The sequence below is a fragment of the Dipodomys spectabilis genome, unplaced genomic scaffold (genome assembly GCF_019054845.1).
Source record: "Dipodomys spectabilis isolate Male_0828 unplaced genomic scaffold, ASM1905484v1 ptg000018l, whole genome shotgun sequence".
Classification (NCBI taxonomy): Eukaryota; Metazoa; Chordata; class Mammalia; order Rodentia; family Heteromyidae; genus Dipodomys; species Dipodomys spectabilis.
Genome location: NW_024870695.1, coordinates 15937977 through 15951988, shown reverse-complemented (window position 1 = coordinate 15951988; position 14012 = coordinate 15937977). Strand labels below are relative to the sequence as shown.

The window sequence follows — 14012 nt, the reverse complement described above, 5'->3', positions numbered from 1 at the left end:
TGGTCAGCCCTCTAAAGGTTTGCTTCAGTTCTATTTTCATATTTATTTTCCCTGGGGATTCTGTGTACTCCAATCATGTCGGCTACTGTTTATGCCTGGTGACCCTCTGTTGTGGGCCCTTCCCTATTTATAAAAAAGCACCAGTGCTTCAGTGCCTTATAGTTATCCTGTGGTCTGTAATTTTTCTGATATAAGGACAGTGAGAATAACCCTTTTGGTATAGATTAAAATATTGAGGCTTAGGCAGTTAAGTGATTTGCCACGAACAAAAAAGTTATAAAATGACAGAACTAAAATTAATCCTTTCTGATATAAACTATAGGCTAAAAGTTCCAGTTCCCGCCTGCTAGGTCAAAACCCTCCTACATGTTCCATCTGTTCCTCCACTGTTTGGTAATGGTTGCTGGTCTCAACCTTGGCCAAGACCTCTGATTTAATTAACAACATGTAAAAACTTGAGTTCTTAGTCATTTTATTACTGTTTATGGCTAAAATTAAGTTTACTTCTTTTTCATGGTATTTATTAGACTAGAATATGCATAGATTAGAACACTTTCCCAACCATTTCAGTCTTCCTACCCCTAAGAACAAAGACTAAATTCTCCCTAATAAGAAAAGTACTAAGGAAGATGATTTTATCAGGTAGAGTGAACTTTGAAGGGCCATAAATTATTGTATTATCTAAGGCCTTTTCCAACTCTAGAGTGATAACATCTCCATTAAGAATGTATAACTTTGAGGGGCTGGGAAGGTGGCTCAGTGATAGAGCGGTTGCCTTGCATGCATGAGGCCCTGGGTTCGATTCCTCAGTACCACATAAGCAAAAAGAAAAAAGCCAGAAGTGGCGCTGTGGCTCAAGTGGTAGAGCGCTAGCCTTCAGCTGAAGAGCTGAGGGACAGCGCCCAGACCCAGAGTTCAGGCTCCACAACCGGACCCAAAAAAAAAAAAAAGAATGTATAACTTTGGCCCTGGGTTCAATTCCTCAGCACCACAGAAGCAGAAAAGGCCAGAAGTGGTGCTGTGGCTCAAGTGATAGAGCACTAGCCTTGAGCTGAAGAGCTGAGGGACAGCGCCCAGTCCCACGACTGACAAAAAAAAAAAAGTGTAACTTATAAGAATAGACAATTCACTATAAATGCCTATCAATCATTGTCATTGGCTAGTATGTGCTGTCAATTTCAGTTCTTTTTGTTTTGTTTTTATTCTCTCTAGTCTTGGGGCTTGAATTTCAGGCTCCGGACACTGTCCCTGAGCTTCTTTTGCTCAAGGTTAGCACTCTACCACTTGAACCACAGTGCCGCTTTTGGCTTTTTCTGTTTATGTGGTACTTAGGAAGTAAACCCAGGGCTTCATGCATGCTAGGCAAGCACTCTACCACTAAGCTACATTCCCAGCCCTCAATCTCAGTTCTTGACCTTCTTGCTCTGTTGCCATCTCTGGATGTGGTTTTCCTAGAGTAAAGTTGGTATCATTGTTTCAGCCAAAAATGCAGGTGTTAGGTTATCTACACCAAAGGAAAATGTACTCCTGGTGACCCTCTAAGACATATATACTGCTGTGGGCCCTTCTCTATTTATTTTTGGGGGCGATGTGGGGGTGGTCAATCATGGGGCTTGAACTCAGGGCCTGGGTGCTGTCTCTGAGCTCTGTTGCTCAAGGCTAGCATTCTACCAACTTAAGCTACAGTACCACGTGGTTAATTGGAGATAAGAGTCTCATGGACTTTCTTACCTGTGCTGGCTTTGAACTATGACCTTAGATCTCAGCTTCCTGAGTAGCTAGGATTATAGGCATAAGCCACTGATGTCTTGGGCTTACTTGGAATTTAAAATTGCTTGGAATGGGAGCAATAAGTGGTTTGGAATCTGGAGGCATGGCTTAGTGCCCCCCCTAGCAAGCACAAGGTTTTGCTTGAGTTCAAACCTTAGTACTGCCCTTCCCCACACACAGAAAAAGAAAAAATATTGTATAATTATTTACTCATTGGTATATATGAAAGAAAATTCTGTAATTCCAGTGTGACTTGAAACCCTTTCCTCAATGAGATGGGAGAAGGAAGGAAAATGATCTATTCACGGTGATAGAGGATAACAAAGATATTACATGTGAAAATCTAACCTGTTTATTACCCTTTCACTTTGTAGCTCGTTCTCCAGTTTTTAGTGCCATGTTTGAACATGAAATGGAGGAGAGCAAAAAGGTATGTAACAACAGAAAGGATACGTGTCTTTAGCCAGGTGATTAGAATCAGATCATTTCCCAGTTTGGTAGCAGATTTATTTTCCTAATTATTTTTTTTCTTACTGTGTTATTAAAATGGAGTACAATTCCCTGAATAGATACCTTCTGAAAGCAGAGAAAGAGGTACCAGTGTGGAAGTATTCCAGGGAAAGTGGACTCACTTTATCCCCCAGGAGATCCTCTAAACAGTTGCCAGTGAGGGTATTAGATACGTGTTTCTGCTTAGAAAGTTCAGAAAAATAAAAAATTACAGATATAGTTGTTTTGCTCTTATATTTGAGAAAGCAAACAGGCTGAATAGGATGAGAAGGGTATAATATCAAGTAGGGTAAGGAGACATTTTCTATTCATTTAAGTGATTTTAAGTGATAAAAAGCTTCTCTCTTCACCAGAGCTTAAAATCATGAACATAGTTAGGATTTTGTTCTGTTGGAAGGTTTTCTCATTTTCAGTTTTTCTGGCATAGAATCGGGTTGAAATCAACGATGTGGAGCCTGAAGTTTTTAAGGAAATGATGTGCTTCATTTACACGGGAAAGGCTCCAAACCTTGACAAAATGGCTGACGATTTGCTGGCAGCTGCTGACAAGGTAAGATAAGAATAGGAAATTAATTGTAGGTCCAGGTGTTATTGTGACTACTTCAATTCTGAAAATGGACTTATCTGTTTCATTGTGGGTAAAACAAGCATACATATATCTTAGTATGGTCTAGACAAACTTATTTATACATGTCATTCCGACACAATTAATAGTAACCTTTTTGTTCTCAAATGTGTTCTTCTATGAATGGTAAACTGTGGGGTCACTCCTAATCATGGAAAAGAAAGATGGGGTTGGTGTTCACCTCTCTTCTTGTCCCAATTCAAATTAAACCACAGTAAGAGAAAAGATTCAAGTAACACTAACATTTGGATTGTGCTTTATAATTTTCCATCTTTTAAAAATTTTTGTTATAACAGAATACATTGTATTGTGGTTAGCATTTTCAGCTCTGCTAAGTAGTTACTGAAAGATATACTAGCTCTTCAAAATTATAGAACAATCAATGGCTCTTTGAAAGGAAGAAGATACTGAATTTATCTAAGTCAAAGAATTGCCATTTTACTGCAGAATTTCTCAGACATGAAGCATGAGGTACACTGGGAGTTTTCCAAAAGGGAATATGATGGACAGCATCTACAGTTTAGTTAACCTTGAGTTCCTTCTCAAGAATCACTTCTGAGGATTAGTGGACCCAAAACACATATTGGGAAACTGACTTTGATTGTATAGACAAATTAGATGGAGTCCAGAGACCTGCTTGTCCAGGCCTTGGGCCTATGAAAACATCCCAGAGGCTCACTGTAGAGAAGCTTTCTTGTGTAAGAACAGGAGTGATGGGTGTGAAGATGTTAAAAAGGACTTAACTTGCAATAGTAGACCTCATGGGAAAAGATTGTCTGCTGGAATGCTAGCTTTTCTTGTCTTGGTGCTCCTACATCATCTGGAAGGAGAGTATTCGTGGTGGGAGGGGGCGGGTGGGTGGGACTGGTTATGGTCTCCTTCCACTTCTCTTTGCATCTGTGGGCACAGAAAGGTGCCTGGATTTACAGTGGAGGTTTTACCTTACTGATCAGCGTTTTGGAATGTGCCTAGAGGATGAGATACATAGATCCTATCAGTAAAGCTGATGAAGATGGGAATAATGATTGTATCCTTCTACTCTAAGCTTACCGATCAGTAGAAACTTGGTTTCAGTAAGACATGGGTGCCCATGGCTCACACCTGTAATCCTAGTTACTCAGGAGGCTGAGATCTAAGTATAGAAGTTCAAAGCCAGCCCAGGCAGAAAAGTCCGTGAGACTCTTTCTCCAAGTAACTAACAGAAAACTGGAAGTGGTGCTGTTCAAGCCCAGGACTCTCCCCTCCCCCCCCCCCCAAAATGAAAGCAAACATTTGCTGCAAACTCTGGAGAATAGAAGCTAGAGCATAGTTTAGGTGATTCTGCCTGAACTGCTGTGGATTTCAGTGAGTAGTCACTTGTTCTTGTCTACATCAGGTATTTAGTTCCTCATCTTCTAGATCTTGGAAGGACTAGTAGTACCTCAAGGCCCACCTTTTTTTTTTTTTTTTCTTTTTTGGAGAGAGAGAGAGAGAGAGAGAGAGAGAGAGAGAGAGAGAGAGAGTGTGTGTGTGTGTGTGTGTGTGTGTATACACATGCATTGATGCTGGTCCTGGGGCTTGAATTCAGTGCTTAGGCACTGTCCCTGAGCTTACTTTTTTTTTTTTTTTTTTTTTTTGGGGGGGGGGGGAGAGTGTGTGAGGGAGAGAGAGAGAGAGAGAGTGTGTGTGTGTGTGTGTGTGTGTGTGTGTGTGTGTGTGTATGCATTCATGCTGGTCCTGGGGCTTGAATTCAGTGCTTGGGCACTGTCCCTGAGCTTTTGTGCTGAAGGCTTAGCTCTCTACCATTTAAGCTATGGCTCTATTTCCAGCTTTTTTATCTCCAATTAATGGAGATAAAAGTCTCAGGGAGGGGCTGGGAAGGTGGCTCAGTGATAGAGCGCTTGCCTTGCCCTGGGTTCGATTCCTCAGCACTACATAAGCAAAAAGAAAAAAGCCGGAAGTGGCGCTGTGGCTCAAGTAGTAGAGCACTAGCCTTGAGCTGAAGAGCTGAGGGACAGTGCCCAGGCCCAGAGTTCAGGCCCCACGACTGGGAGCCCCCCCCCCCCCCAAAAAAAAGTCTCGGGATGGGCTGGGAAGGTAGTGGTAGAGTGTTTGCCTCGCATGCTTGAGGCCCTGGGTTTGATTCCTCAGTACCACATAAACAGAAAAAACCGGAAGTGGCACTGTGGCTCAAGTGGTAGAGTGCTAGCAAAAGCATCTCAGGGACAGTACTCAGGCCCTGAGTTCAAGCCCCAGGACTGGCAAAAAAAAAGTCTCAGGGGCTTTCCTGTCTGGTGTTGGCTTTGAACCATGATCCTCAAATCTCAGCCTCCTAAGTATTTAGTGTATTACAGATGTGAGCACTAGTACCCAACTAAGGCCTACTTTTTAGACAGAAATACTAAGGCCTAAATTTGTACATCTTTAGGGCTGAAGTTAAACTTCTTGTCCCTAAGGTTTTATTACTGCTTTTTAGCCAGAGACCATAAAGACCGTACAGTAATTCTATACACAGAGTGTGAAGATGTTAACCTAAATTTTTTTCATTCTAAGGATAATATTTTCAATACAGTGTGTTTGTTGTCTATTTTTAAGATTAAGCAGTTGAACCATAGCAGTGCTTTAAAATTATGAATGAGTTCCTTTTCGACTTCCATTCAGAGTTTCCCATTAATCTTTGCTCCAAGACTATTTAAAAACATTTTTTACCTTTACTCTTCCCCGTGAATTTTAAAGAAAGCAGAATAAGAAATATTTCATGGAAGGATCTAAACATCAAAATGTACCCAAGAGGCTAAAACAGCTTCTTCTGAGCTTTTCCAGTCTCCTGGGGACATGTGTAATTAGACCAAAAACAAAACAAAACACGTCGCCAGGCCTAGGAGACATAATTTCAATCTCCGGGGTAAGTACTGCCATTAGGCAGGTTTTTCAGAAGCATAATTAAAGGGAAAAAAAATTTTATCCTCTAAGGGACAAGAGTGGCTACTTTTGTCTAATTATGCAGTAGGGATCAGAGCTATTCACAGTAAAAGTCCTTTTAAAAGAATATTAGGATAAGAGAAATAGTATGCGAGTACTGAAAAAAGACTGAACAGTTACTCACTTTTTCTGGTTTTTTTTTTTTTTTTAAGTAAAAACTGCAACCTTATTTCTTGCTTGTCTAGTGTCATTCCTGTTTTTCTTGGGAATCTATTTTCCAGTTACTCAAATATAAAAAAAAATTAAAGTTGCACCAAAACCAATAAAACTCCCTTTTAGCTGCAGGAGCTCACAGGGCTTGCAGACATGCCTCCTCACCCCAAATTCATAACAACAGAAGATGTCCTGATTTGATTGCTATGATTCAGCCTGGAGAGATGTTATGCCATTGAGTTCTGAGGCCCTCAGGATGGGACCTCTAAGAACTGTGGGCAGGCTCAGCAAACTGTTCTCCTGTGAATTGACATTTTAGTGTGTGCTTTTTTTTTTAATTTCGTTACTTTTTCTGTCTTGAATTTCCTTTGTAAGCTCATGTCATATGAGCGAGCAAGTAGTAGAGCTGCATCAGACCCAGTCAACTAGATCAGATAGGCCCAGGTTAACCTAGACATTCCATTTCCAGATAGTATGTGCCTTTTCTTTAGAAAATGGGAGTTTTTAAACTGAAATTGGATCCATGGTCTCTGCTTTATATTTCACCCTTGAGAATGTTAACTTCAACCTCAATAAAACAGGACTTTATTGATCTCTTTCTCTTTAAAAGGAGGCCCTTAGTTCACCCTATTCAGAAACACCTAGCAGTAGAGATGCTGGTGAAAGTCACCACAGGATTCCTTTTCCAGCCTGGTGGGCCATTTGGGATATCTTGCTGGGCTAGTGACAATGCTTAAGTAGAAAGAAAGGCCTGTGCTTCACCCAAGTTGGCTCTAGATAAAAGGATAGCAGAAAGTTTAAATGTAATGCTCCTGTTGGCCTGAAGCATACTTATGCCTCATGTAGGTGGGTGGTGATGATTTAAGAAAGACAGTTGATAGAGTAAACTTTAGGATGTAGCTCTACTATATAATTGCCGTTTTTCACAAATAGATGGACCTTAACTTTAGCTGACTTTAGTTCAAGCTTAATCAACTAACCTTCAAGAGTGTGTTTATGTTTTCTCATTACAATAGTAGCTTTTCATGCCCTGTGCAATGTTGTTTTGGTATCCAGTTATACTGTGCTACAGCCAAAGAAAATCTGTAGCGATCAGCCCAGAATGATAGCTGCTCTGACGACAGCATTGCTTGTGTTTTACAGTATGCCCTGGAGCGTTTGAAGGTCATGTGTGAGGACGCCCTCTGCAGTAACCTCTCTGTGGAGAATGCCGCAGAAATTCTCATCCTGGCTGACCTCCACAGTGCAGATCAGTTGAAAACTCAGGCAGTGGATTTCATCAACTAGTGAGTTGGCATTTTCAAAGTTCCTCTTTCAGAATAATTGGATAAAGAAAGGAGAAAGACTTTGAATTTGTAGGTAAAGCAGGCAAGTAGCTTCATTAACCTTTTGGTAGTAAGGATAGAGTTTTCATCTTTTTCTTCAGCTTGACAGTATGGAAAGTAGTTTTGCTTTCATAGATCAAATCCTAGTTGTGAGTGAAGTGTTTGCTTCCAAATATGATCAGAATTGATGAAAATGGTAATGTAATGTACTGGCCTGAAAAGGCTGTGTGCCCCTAGTGACAGCATTTTTACTTCACTAACTTAATAAAAGACATAGAAGTACTTTTTTTTTTAATGAGTTAGTAAAGTGTATCTGATAGTTTATGCAGGGATAGGGAAAAGAAAGGAAATAATCAGTAACTGAAATTGTTAAATGTTGTTTTGAGAAAGAAACATTACACTATTCCTGTTTCTTCAAGTGAAAGAATTCTGAAATCCTTTGAAGGTACCAAGATGAGTTGTTACTACAGTTCATCTTCTCATTGGTACACATTCTCTTCCCTTGCTGATGTGGATTAAAAGTTGATATAGAAGCAAGCTCTGGGGTAAAACAAATCTGAGACATTCTAGATAGGTAAATGAACAATAAATTAACATAGAAAATGGTTAAAAAAAAACAAACCCAGGAGATTATTTTCTCTAGATCTCGTTGTAAGATTGTTTCTAAGGAGTTATCAATTGAGACAGAAGAGGGAGAAGAGACCACCAAATATGAAGTTCCACTGAGTGCTCACTGTGTACTTGATGCATGCTTGGAACCTGTTAGAACTTTACCATTGAAAGAAGTATGGTGATCCCCTCTGTTCTCAACCCCCTTCCCCACCCCCACCTTTGGTATAGTACCAGGAATTTCGTCCAGGGCATCATGCTTTTGTTAGACAGATGCTCTATCACTTGAATTACACCCACACCTCTTAATTCTTTTTTTTTTTTTTTTTTTTTGTCGTGGAGCCTGAACTCTGGGCTTGGGTGCTGTCCCTCAGCTCTTCAGCTCAAGGCTAGCTCCCTACCACTTGAGCCACAGAGCCACTTAGCTTTTTTCTGCTTATGTGATGCTGAGGAATCGAACCCAGGGCCTCATGCATGTGAGGCAAGCACTCTACCACTGAGCCACTCTACCACCCAGCCCAGCTCTTAATTCTTATTTTTGAGATAAGGTCTCCCAAATTTTGTCCAAATGACTTTAAACTCTTGATGCTTCTGCCTCTGCCTTTGAGTCGCTCATCTTACAGGTATACACTACCACACCAGATTCTTTTCCCTCCTTTTTGACAAATAGACCCCAGCTATGATCTGGTTAAATGACAAAGCTAGGTGGTAGCTCAGAGTTAAAGAAGGAACCCTTGCTCTTTCTCCTTATTAGTATCGTTAGTGAACACGAAGTGCACGGGTGCAATGGCTCAATGTCCCCATTTTGAGAATTAGGACAGCCACAGTCCAATCACCAGTCTTAACAGATTCTTGTGCATATTAAGGTTTCTGGGCACAGCCTTCATTAACGCCCTCTATACCAGACACTGGGAAGCACACTGTCCCGGGTGCTGTCCTATCCATCTTTTGCACATCCCTCAGGTAACCTTCTTTCCATGTTTTTCCTAGTCATGCTTCGGACGTTTTGGAGACCTCTGGGTGGAAGTCAATGGTGGTGTCGCACCCCCACTTGGTGGCTGAAGCATACCGCTCTCTGGCTTCAGCACAGTGCCCTTTCCTGGGGCCCCCACGCAAACGCCTGAAGCAGTCCTAAATCCTGCCAGTTGTGAGACTCCGTTTATTTTCCAGAAGCAGAAGCCACTGCTGCTGCCATTGACCACCAGGTAGACAGGACAGCGCAATCTGGAGCTTTTACTCTGTTGTGGGAAAAGACTGCATCATGGCCCCAGACTTTTAAAACAGCACTAAATAACTTAGGGGAACGGGGGGAGGGACGGGCCCAGGACTGGGGGCTACTCAACCTAATGAAAACCCTGTTGCCGTGTCACCGTGTTCCCTTTGGCCTGGCCAAGTCTGACACTGGGATTCAGTTTAGGCACTGGCCCCAAGCACATCCCAGCGGTGGTACTTCGGAGAAACCTACCTGCATCTGACTGAGCAGAACAAATCGTCAGGTGCCTGGAGCAAAAAGGAAAAAGAAAAAAGAAAGAGGACATTTAGTTTTAAGAGAAGGGAAAAGGAAAGAAGAATTTTTGCAAAATTTTTCAAAAATCAGTTTGTGGATTCCAATAGTATTTATGTTAAAAGAAGCAAATTTTAGTCCTTCCAGTTGTGCTAAAACTTGGATGTTTGTGAACATTCCTCACTATCATACAAGTATGAGAAGACATCTCATTGTTAGCACTTATTGTTTGCAAGAACGGAGTCTATCTTTGTATCCTCTTATGAAAAGTGACAAATGAAAGCAGAAGGGGAAAGGAGGTCATTTGATCTGGAAGATGAGTGTTTTGATGGTAGTAGCTTTTGCAAAAATCTTTATTGGTGTTGAAAACTGGAAAAAATAATTCATCCAGAATTTATACTGTCTTGATAAGAACAATGGTTCTCTGTTTTTAGATATTGTGGAAAATGTTTTTTGGCATTTTTCTCTGATTTTATTTCTCTTCCCTCCCCTCCCTTTTTTCTAAGAAAAAAAAATACAGGCAAAAAAACAAACAAACAAACAAAACTAGGAAACACACAAAAAAGCAAAGAGAAAAGGAAATTTTATTATTAATACTGTGTGAAAAACAAATCCTAGCCCAGATTGCTCAGCTGTTCATACCTGACTTGCCGCCTGCATAGGAGCCAGTCCTGTTCCTTCTGATTAGCTCCTCTTCCTACCGGGGAGAACTTCCAAATGTTAAGTTTTTTCTTTTTGAAAATATAAATAATTACTATTTTGTACCGTGTGGTATCTCTGGTCTTTTGTTTCACTCACCTGGCTTGTCTCTTGAGTCTGAGTTTCTTGCATAAGGGATTTCGAAGCCCTTGTTTGATCCTTCATCTTGGGGAGATTATGTTTGAAATGTCTAATAAGCAGTAGGGATTTATTTATTCTCCATAATCTTGTTTCCTTTGTGAGCTCTCAGCATCTGCCAGTCTTGTCTTCCTTTAGTATCTGATAGTCCACATCCCGATGAGGGACCAGGCCCCTACCTCTGCCAAGGCAAGTAATTATAATGGGCTTTTCTGCACGCTATATGTTTGAAGACCTAATCTTCAATCCCCTTCCTCCTAACTAAATATAAAAGGATCCAGGAAACATGGATGTGGAGATTAAATAAAGGAAAAGTACTGTTGCTGATTGGTCCTGTTACTGACTTGATGTGTTTCTAGGAAAGTTAAGGTCTTAACTCCCACTGAGCTCCCAAGACTGCTGTGGGCGCCTGTCAGCCTGTTCACAGTGTTGGAGCAGCGGGAAGCGCTGCAAAGGGCAGTCACCGTTTGAAGGGGGCGCAGTATTAGACCTTCGGTCGAACCTCAACCTATTTCCCCTTCTATTTCTTTTCAGTGGGCCCTCATTTATTAGCTTCACAAAATTTCTGGTTTTTATTTATCTCACCACACCAACACTGATTAGATAGATGGGCTTATTACTAACCAAAGTCAGAATCTCTTTATTAGAAAGCATTCCATCCATTGCTTGTCCTGGTTTCCTCTGTGGAAGGAAGTGCCCAGTTCTCCACGTGCTGACTGCTGGCCTATGCTATCTCAGCTCTCAGTTTCCCCGTTAGCACACAGACTTAAGTATTCCAAACAGACCCCACGTCTCCTCTACCTATATTGTCTCATGGATAATTGCATTTGTTTAGCAGCTCTCAGCTCTTAGCTGACCTCCATCTTCATGTCTCATTTGAACTTCTAACCCTTGATGAGTTTGGTTGGTTGGATAGGGGGTAGATAGCCTCTTCCCAGTCTATAGCTGGGAGAAGCTGAAACCCAGGGAAGAAACATGCCTAAGTTCACACACAACTGTCAAGCACCAGATCTTCTCATATTGGATCCTGAAGCTTACATAATGAATGGAGCAGGAAGTTCCATTTCTGGAATGCTTAGGCACAAAATTGGAAGTAAAGCTTGCGTCTTCTGGGAATAGGAAGAACAAACTCTGGAAAGGGGCCTTCATTGACCTCCAGGGTTCCTGCAGGTCCAACCAGATTTGCTCTCCTCTTCTGTCACAGGATACTCTAGGTTGGAGACAATGGGCGCCGGGAATGTACCCTCGGGAGGGCTGCAGTCTGGTACTAGCTTCTAGCAGGATGAGGGTCTCTTGTGGGATTTATGGGATTTCCAAAGTGGACTTCACTCTGGATACAACACAGCTGTTGTTGGAATTTCAGGTATAGGTGACACAAATGCTTCTTCTGTCATTGCATGATTTCTGGACATGTTTGTTTTTGTTTTAAATGATACAGTTGAAGCCATCTGGTTCTGACAACATCAGAGCCTCAGCATACTGTTTATAAACCTCCCACTGCCACCACCCCTTCCCTTAGCTCCCCTACATCTGAAATTTAATTCAAGTTAACTCCACAATCTGGGGCATGTGCTGTCACTACAGAGATGTCCGTGCCAGTGGAACAGTTGGAGATTGCAATTCCACAAGGATATTGCTTATTTATCAAAACAATATTTGAGGCCAGTAGTTTTACAGAACCTCTGGAGTTGCAGTTTCAGGTCCACATAGATTATTTGGCATCATCCTCATCTCTGGTCCTCCCCAGTGGCCAGCCCCCCACATCTCCCATCATATTTCCTACACAGAGATTGACCTTCTTGTTGTAATTATTAAGCAGCTTAGACACCTTTATAAATTTGGACCATTTGGGGAGGAGATGTCTCTTTTTTCCTTTTTCCTGGTAAGGCTGCTGGCCTTTCGCTCTCAAAGATGCTGCTGCTGCTTTTCATTTATTTCATTCCAGCCAGGGACATAGAGGATCCTTTCCTAGGCCAGGAAGATCTCTGGGTAGACCCCCGCTTTGTACATTCTTTTTAAAATCTGGCTTCGGCCTATTGTGGGATCTCCATATTGTGTGAGCCTGTGCAGATGAAAGGAAGCAGCTTGTATGTTTTTGAGCAGAACAACAAACAGAGGGGGAGTAGAGCTGCACTTTGAAACTGAATGTTGCTTTGTTCTGGCCTTTCAACTCCTATAAAAGAATAACCAAGTTCTCCAGTATGACTATTAGATCTTTTCGTTTGTCTTTGTCAAAAACAAACTCTTGGTTGCAGCCCAACCTTATTTTCCACAACTAATTAGCTTTTTAATCAGCCTGGGCCTCCTGTGTTTCCTTTGTCTCATGGCTTCACTGAACTCTGCCCTCCATCACTTAGATTCATTTCTGATGGTTTGCTGACTAATCATTCAGGTGAGTATCACTGGGCTGCTCTTTAGGTATGTGTATGTGAAAGGTAGATGTGCTTTCCTTTTTGGAGGTGACTGCACGGTGGTGAGTCCTTTGACCCAATAGGTGGGTGCTTCATGGACACACTGGGGCAAGAAAGCAGATGTAGGACGATGAGTCTTTGGGATAATGAGCTGGGAGAACCAGAAGCTTTGACCTACAGATGAGAACAGAAACTTGAATGTTGTTGACTGATGGGATCTTTATGCCGATATGCCATTAGCAAGATGATTGCTCCCCCTCTGTAAATCCTATAATGCTAGAATCGAAAGTAGCATCTGGAATACTATTTGGTGTTGATTTCCACGGCTCTAAGGAAAAAAAAAATGTAGACTTGAGGGAATTTAATAAAAGCAGCCGAAATGATGGCGGTGTTAAGGGAATCAACTCTAGGGGAAAAACCTTATGAAGATAAAATAGGCATCATTCTACTGTGGGAATGTAGCACCAGTACCTGCAGCTGACAGATGTCAGTGTTCTGAACACTTGCCGGCTTGTCTTGTGCTCCCATTCACTCCGATGCGTACCTAGCTTGGAAAGGTAGGGATGTGACTTTCTCAAGGTTACACAGCTTGGCCCAGAGCCAAGAAGAAACAGGCAAAGAAATATTTAGGGTTTAAGCCCAAGGATCAAACAGGAGGTGAAATTCCATGCAGTGACATGAGGGGAGGTCTAACCCCTAAAGACTCTTTAAGTGGCTCAAGTGGTAGAGCACCTGTCTAGCAAGCACAAGACCCTGAGTTAATACTACCAAAACAAAACAAGATGAACAAAACTGAAAGGAGGCTGGGTACTAGTGGCTCATGCCTATAAGCTACTCAGGAGGCTGAGATCTGAGGATCATGGTTCAAAGCTAGTCCAGGCAGGAAAGCCCATGAGACTCTTATTTCCAATTAAGCACCAGAAAACCAGAAATGGTGCTGTGACTCAAAGTAGTAGAGCACTAGCTAGCCTTGAGCAAAAAAGTTCAGGGACAGTGCCGAGGCCCTAAGTTTGAGCCCCATGATCAACCAAAAGAAAGAAAAAAAAAATGATTTCCTAAAGAGAGGTTTCAATACTTCATTCATTATTCATCTTTGAAATATTTTCATATTTGAAGTGTTTACATAGGCTAGTGGTTTGCTCACTGGTGTGCTGCTAGAGGTACATGTGTGTTCATCTCCAAAACATGGAACCCTTTATTGGTAACCCTTTATCAGCCCCATGATGTAAATACTCCCCACATGGCTGATTTCAGGCCTCAGTGGACTCACTGATGAGGACCTGGGGAGGGGTGTGCAGTAACCATCA

At 41.7% G+C, this 14012-nt stretch overlaps 1 protein-coding gene across 1 annotated transcript in view; it reads left to right on the top strand.

Annotated features, from left to right (window-relative positions):
• LOC122103281 (speckle type BTB/POZ protein) overlaps positions 1-10221 on the top strand; it is an 81841-nt gene extending 71620 nt beyond the window's left edge. Inside the window, exons 8-11 of the mRNA XM_042673814.1 lie at positions 2145-2200; positions 2708-2830; positions 7163-7305; positions 8944-10221. Of these exons, the coding sequence (XP_042529748.1) occupies positions 2145-2200; positions 2708-2830; positions 7163-7305; positions 8944-9088 (467 nt within the window). The 3' untranslated portion in view covers positions 9089-10221. The remainder of the gene's footprint in view (positions 1-2144; positions 2201-2707; positions 2831-7162; positions 7306-8943) is intronic.
• Positions 10222-14012: the final 3791 nt, after the last annotated feature.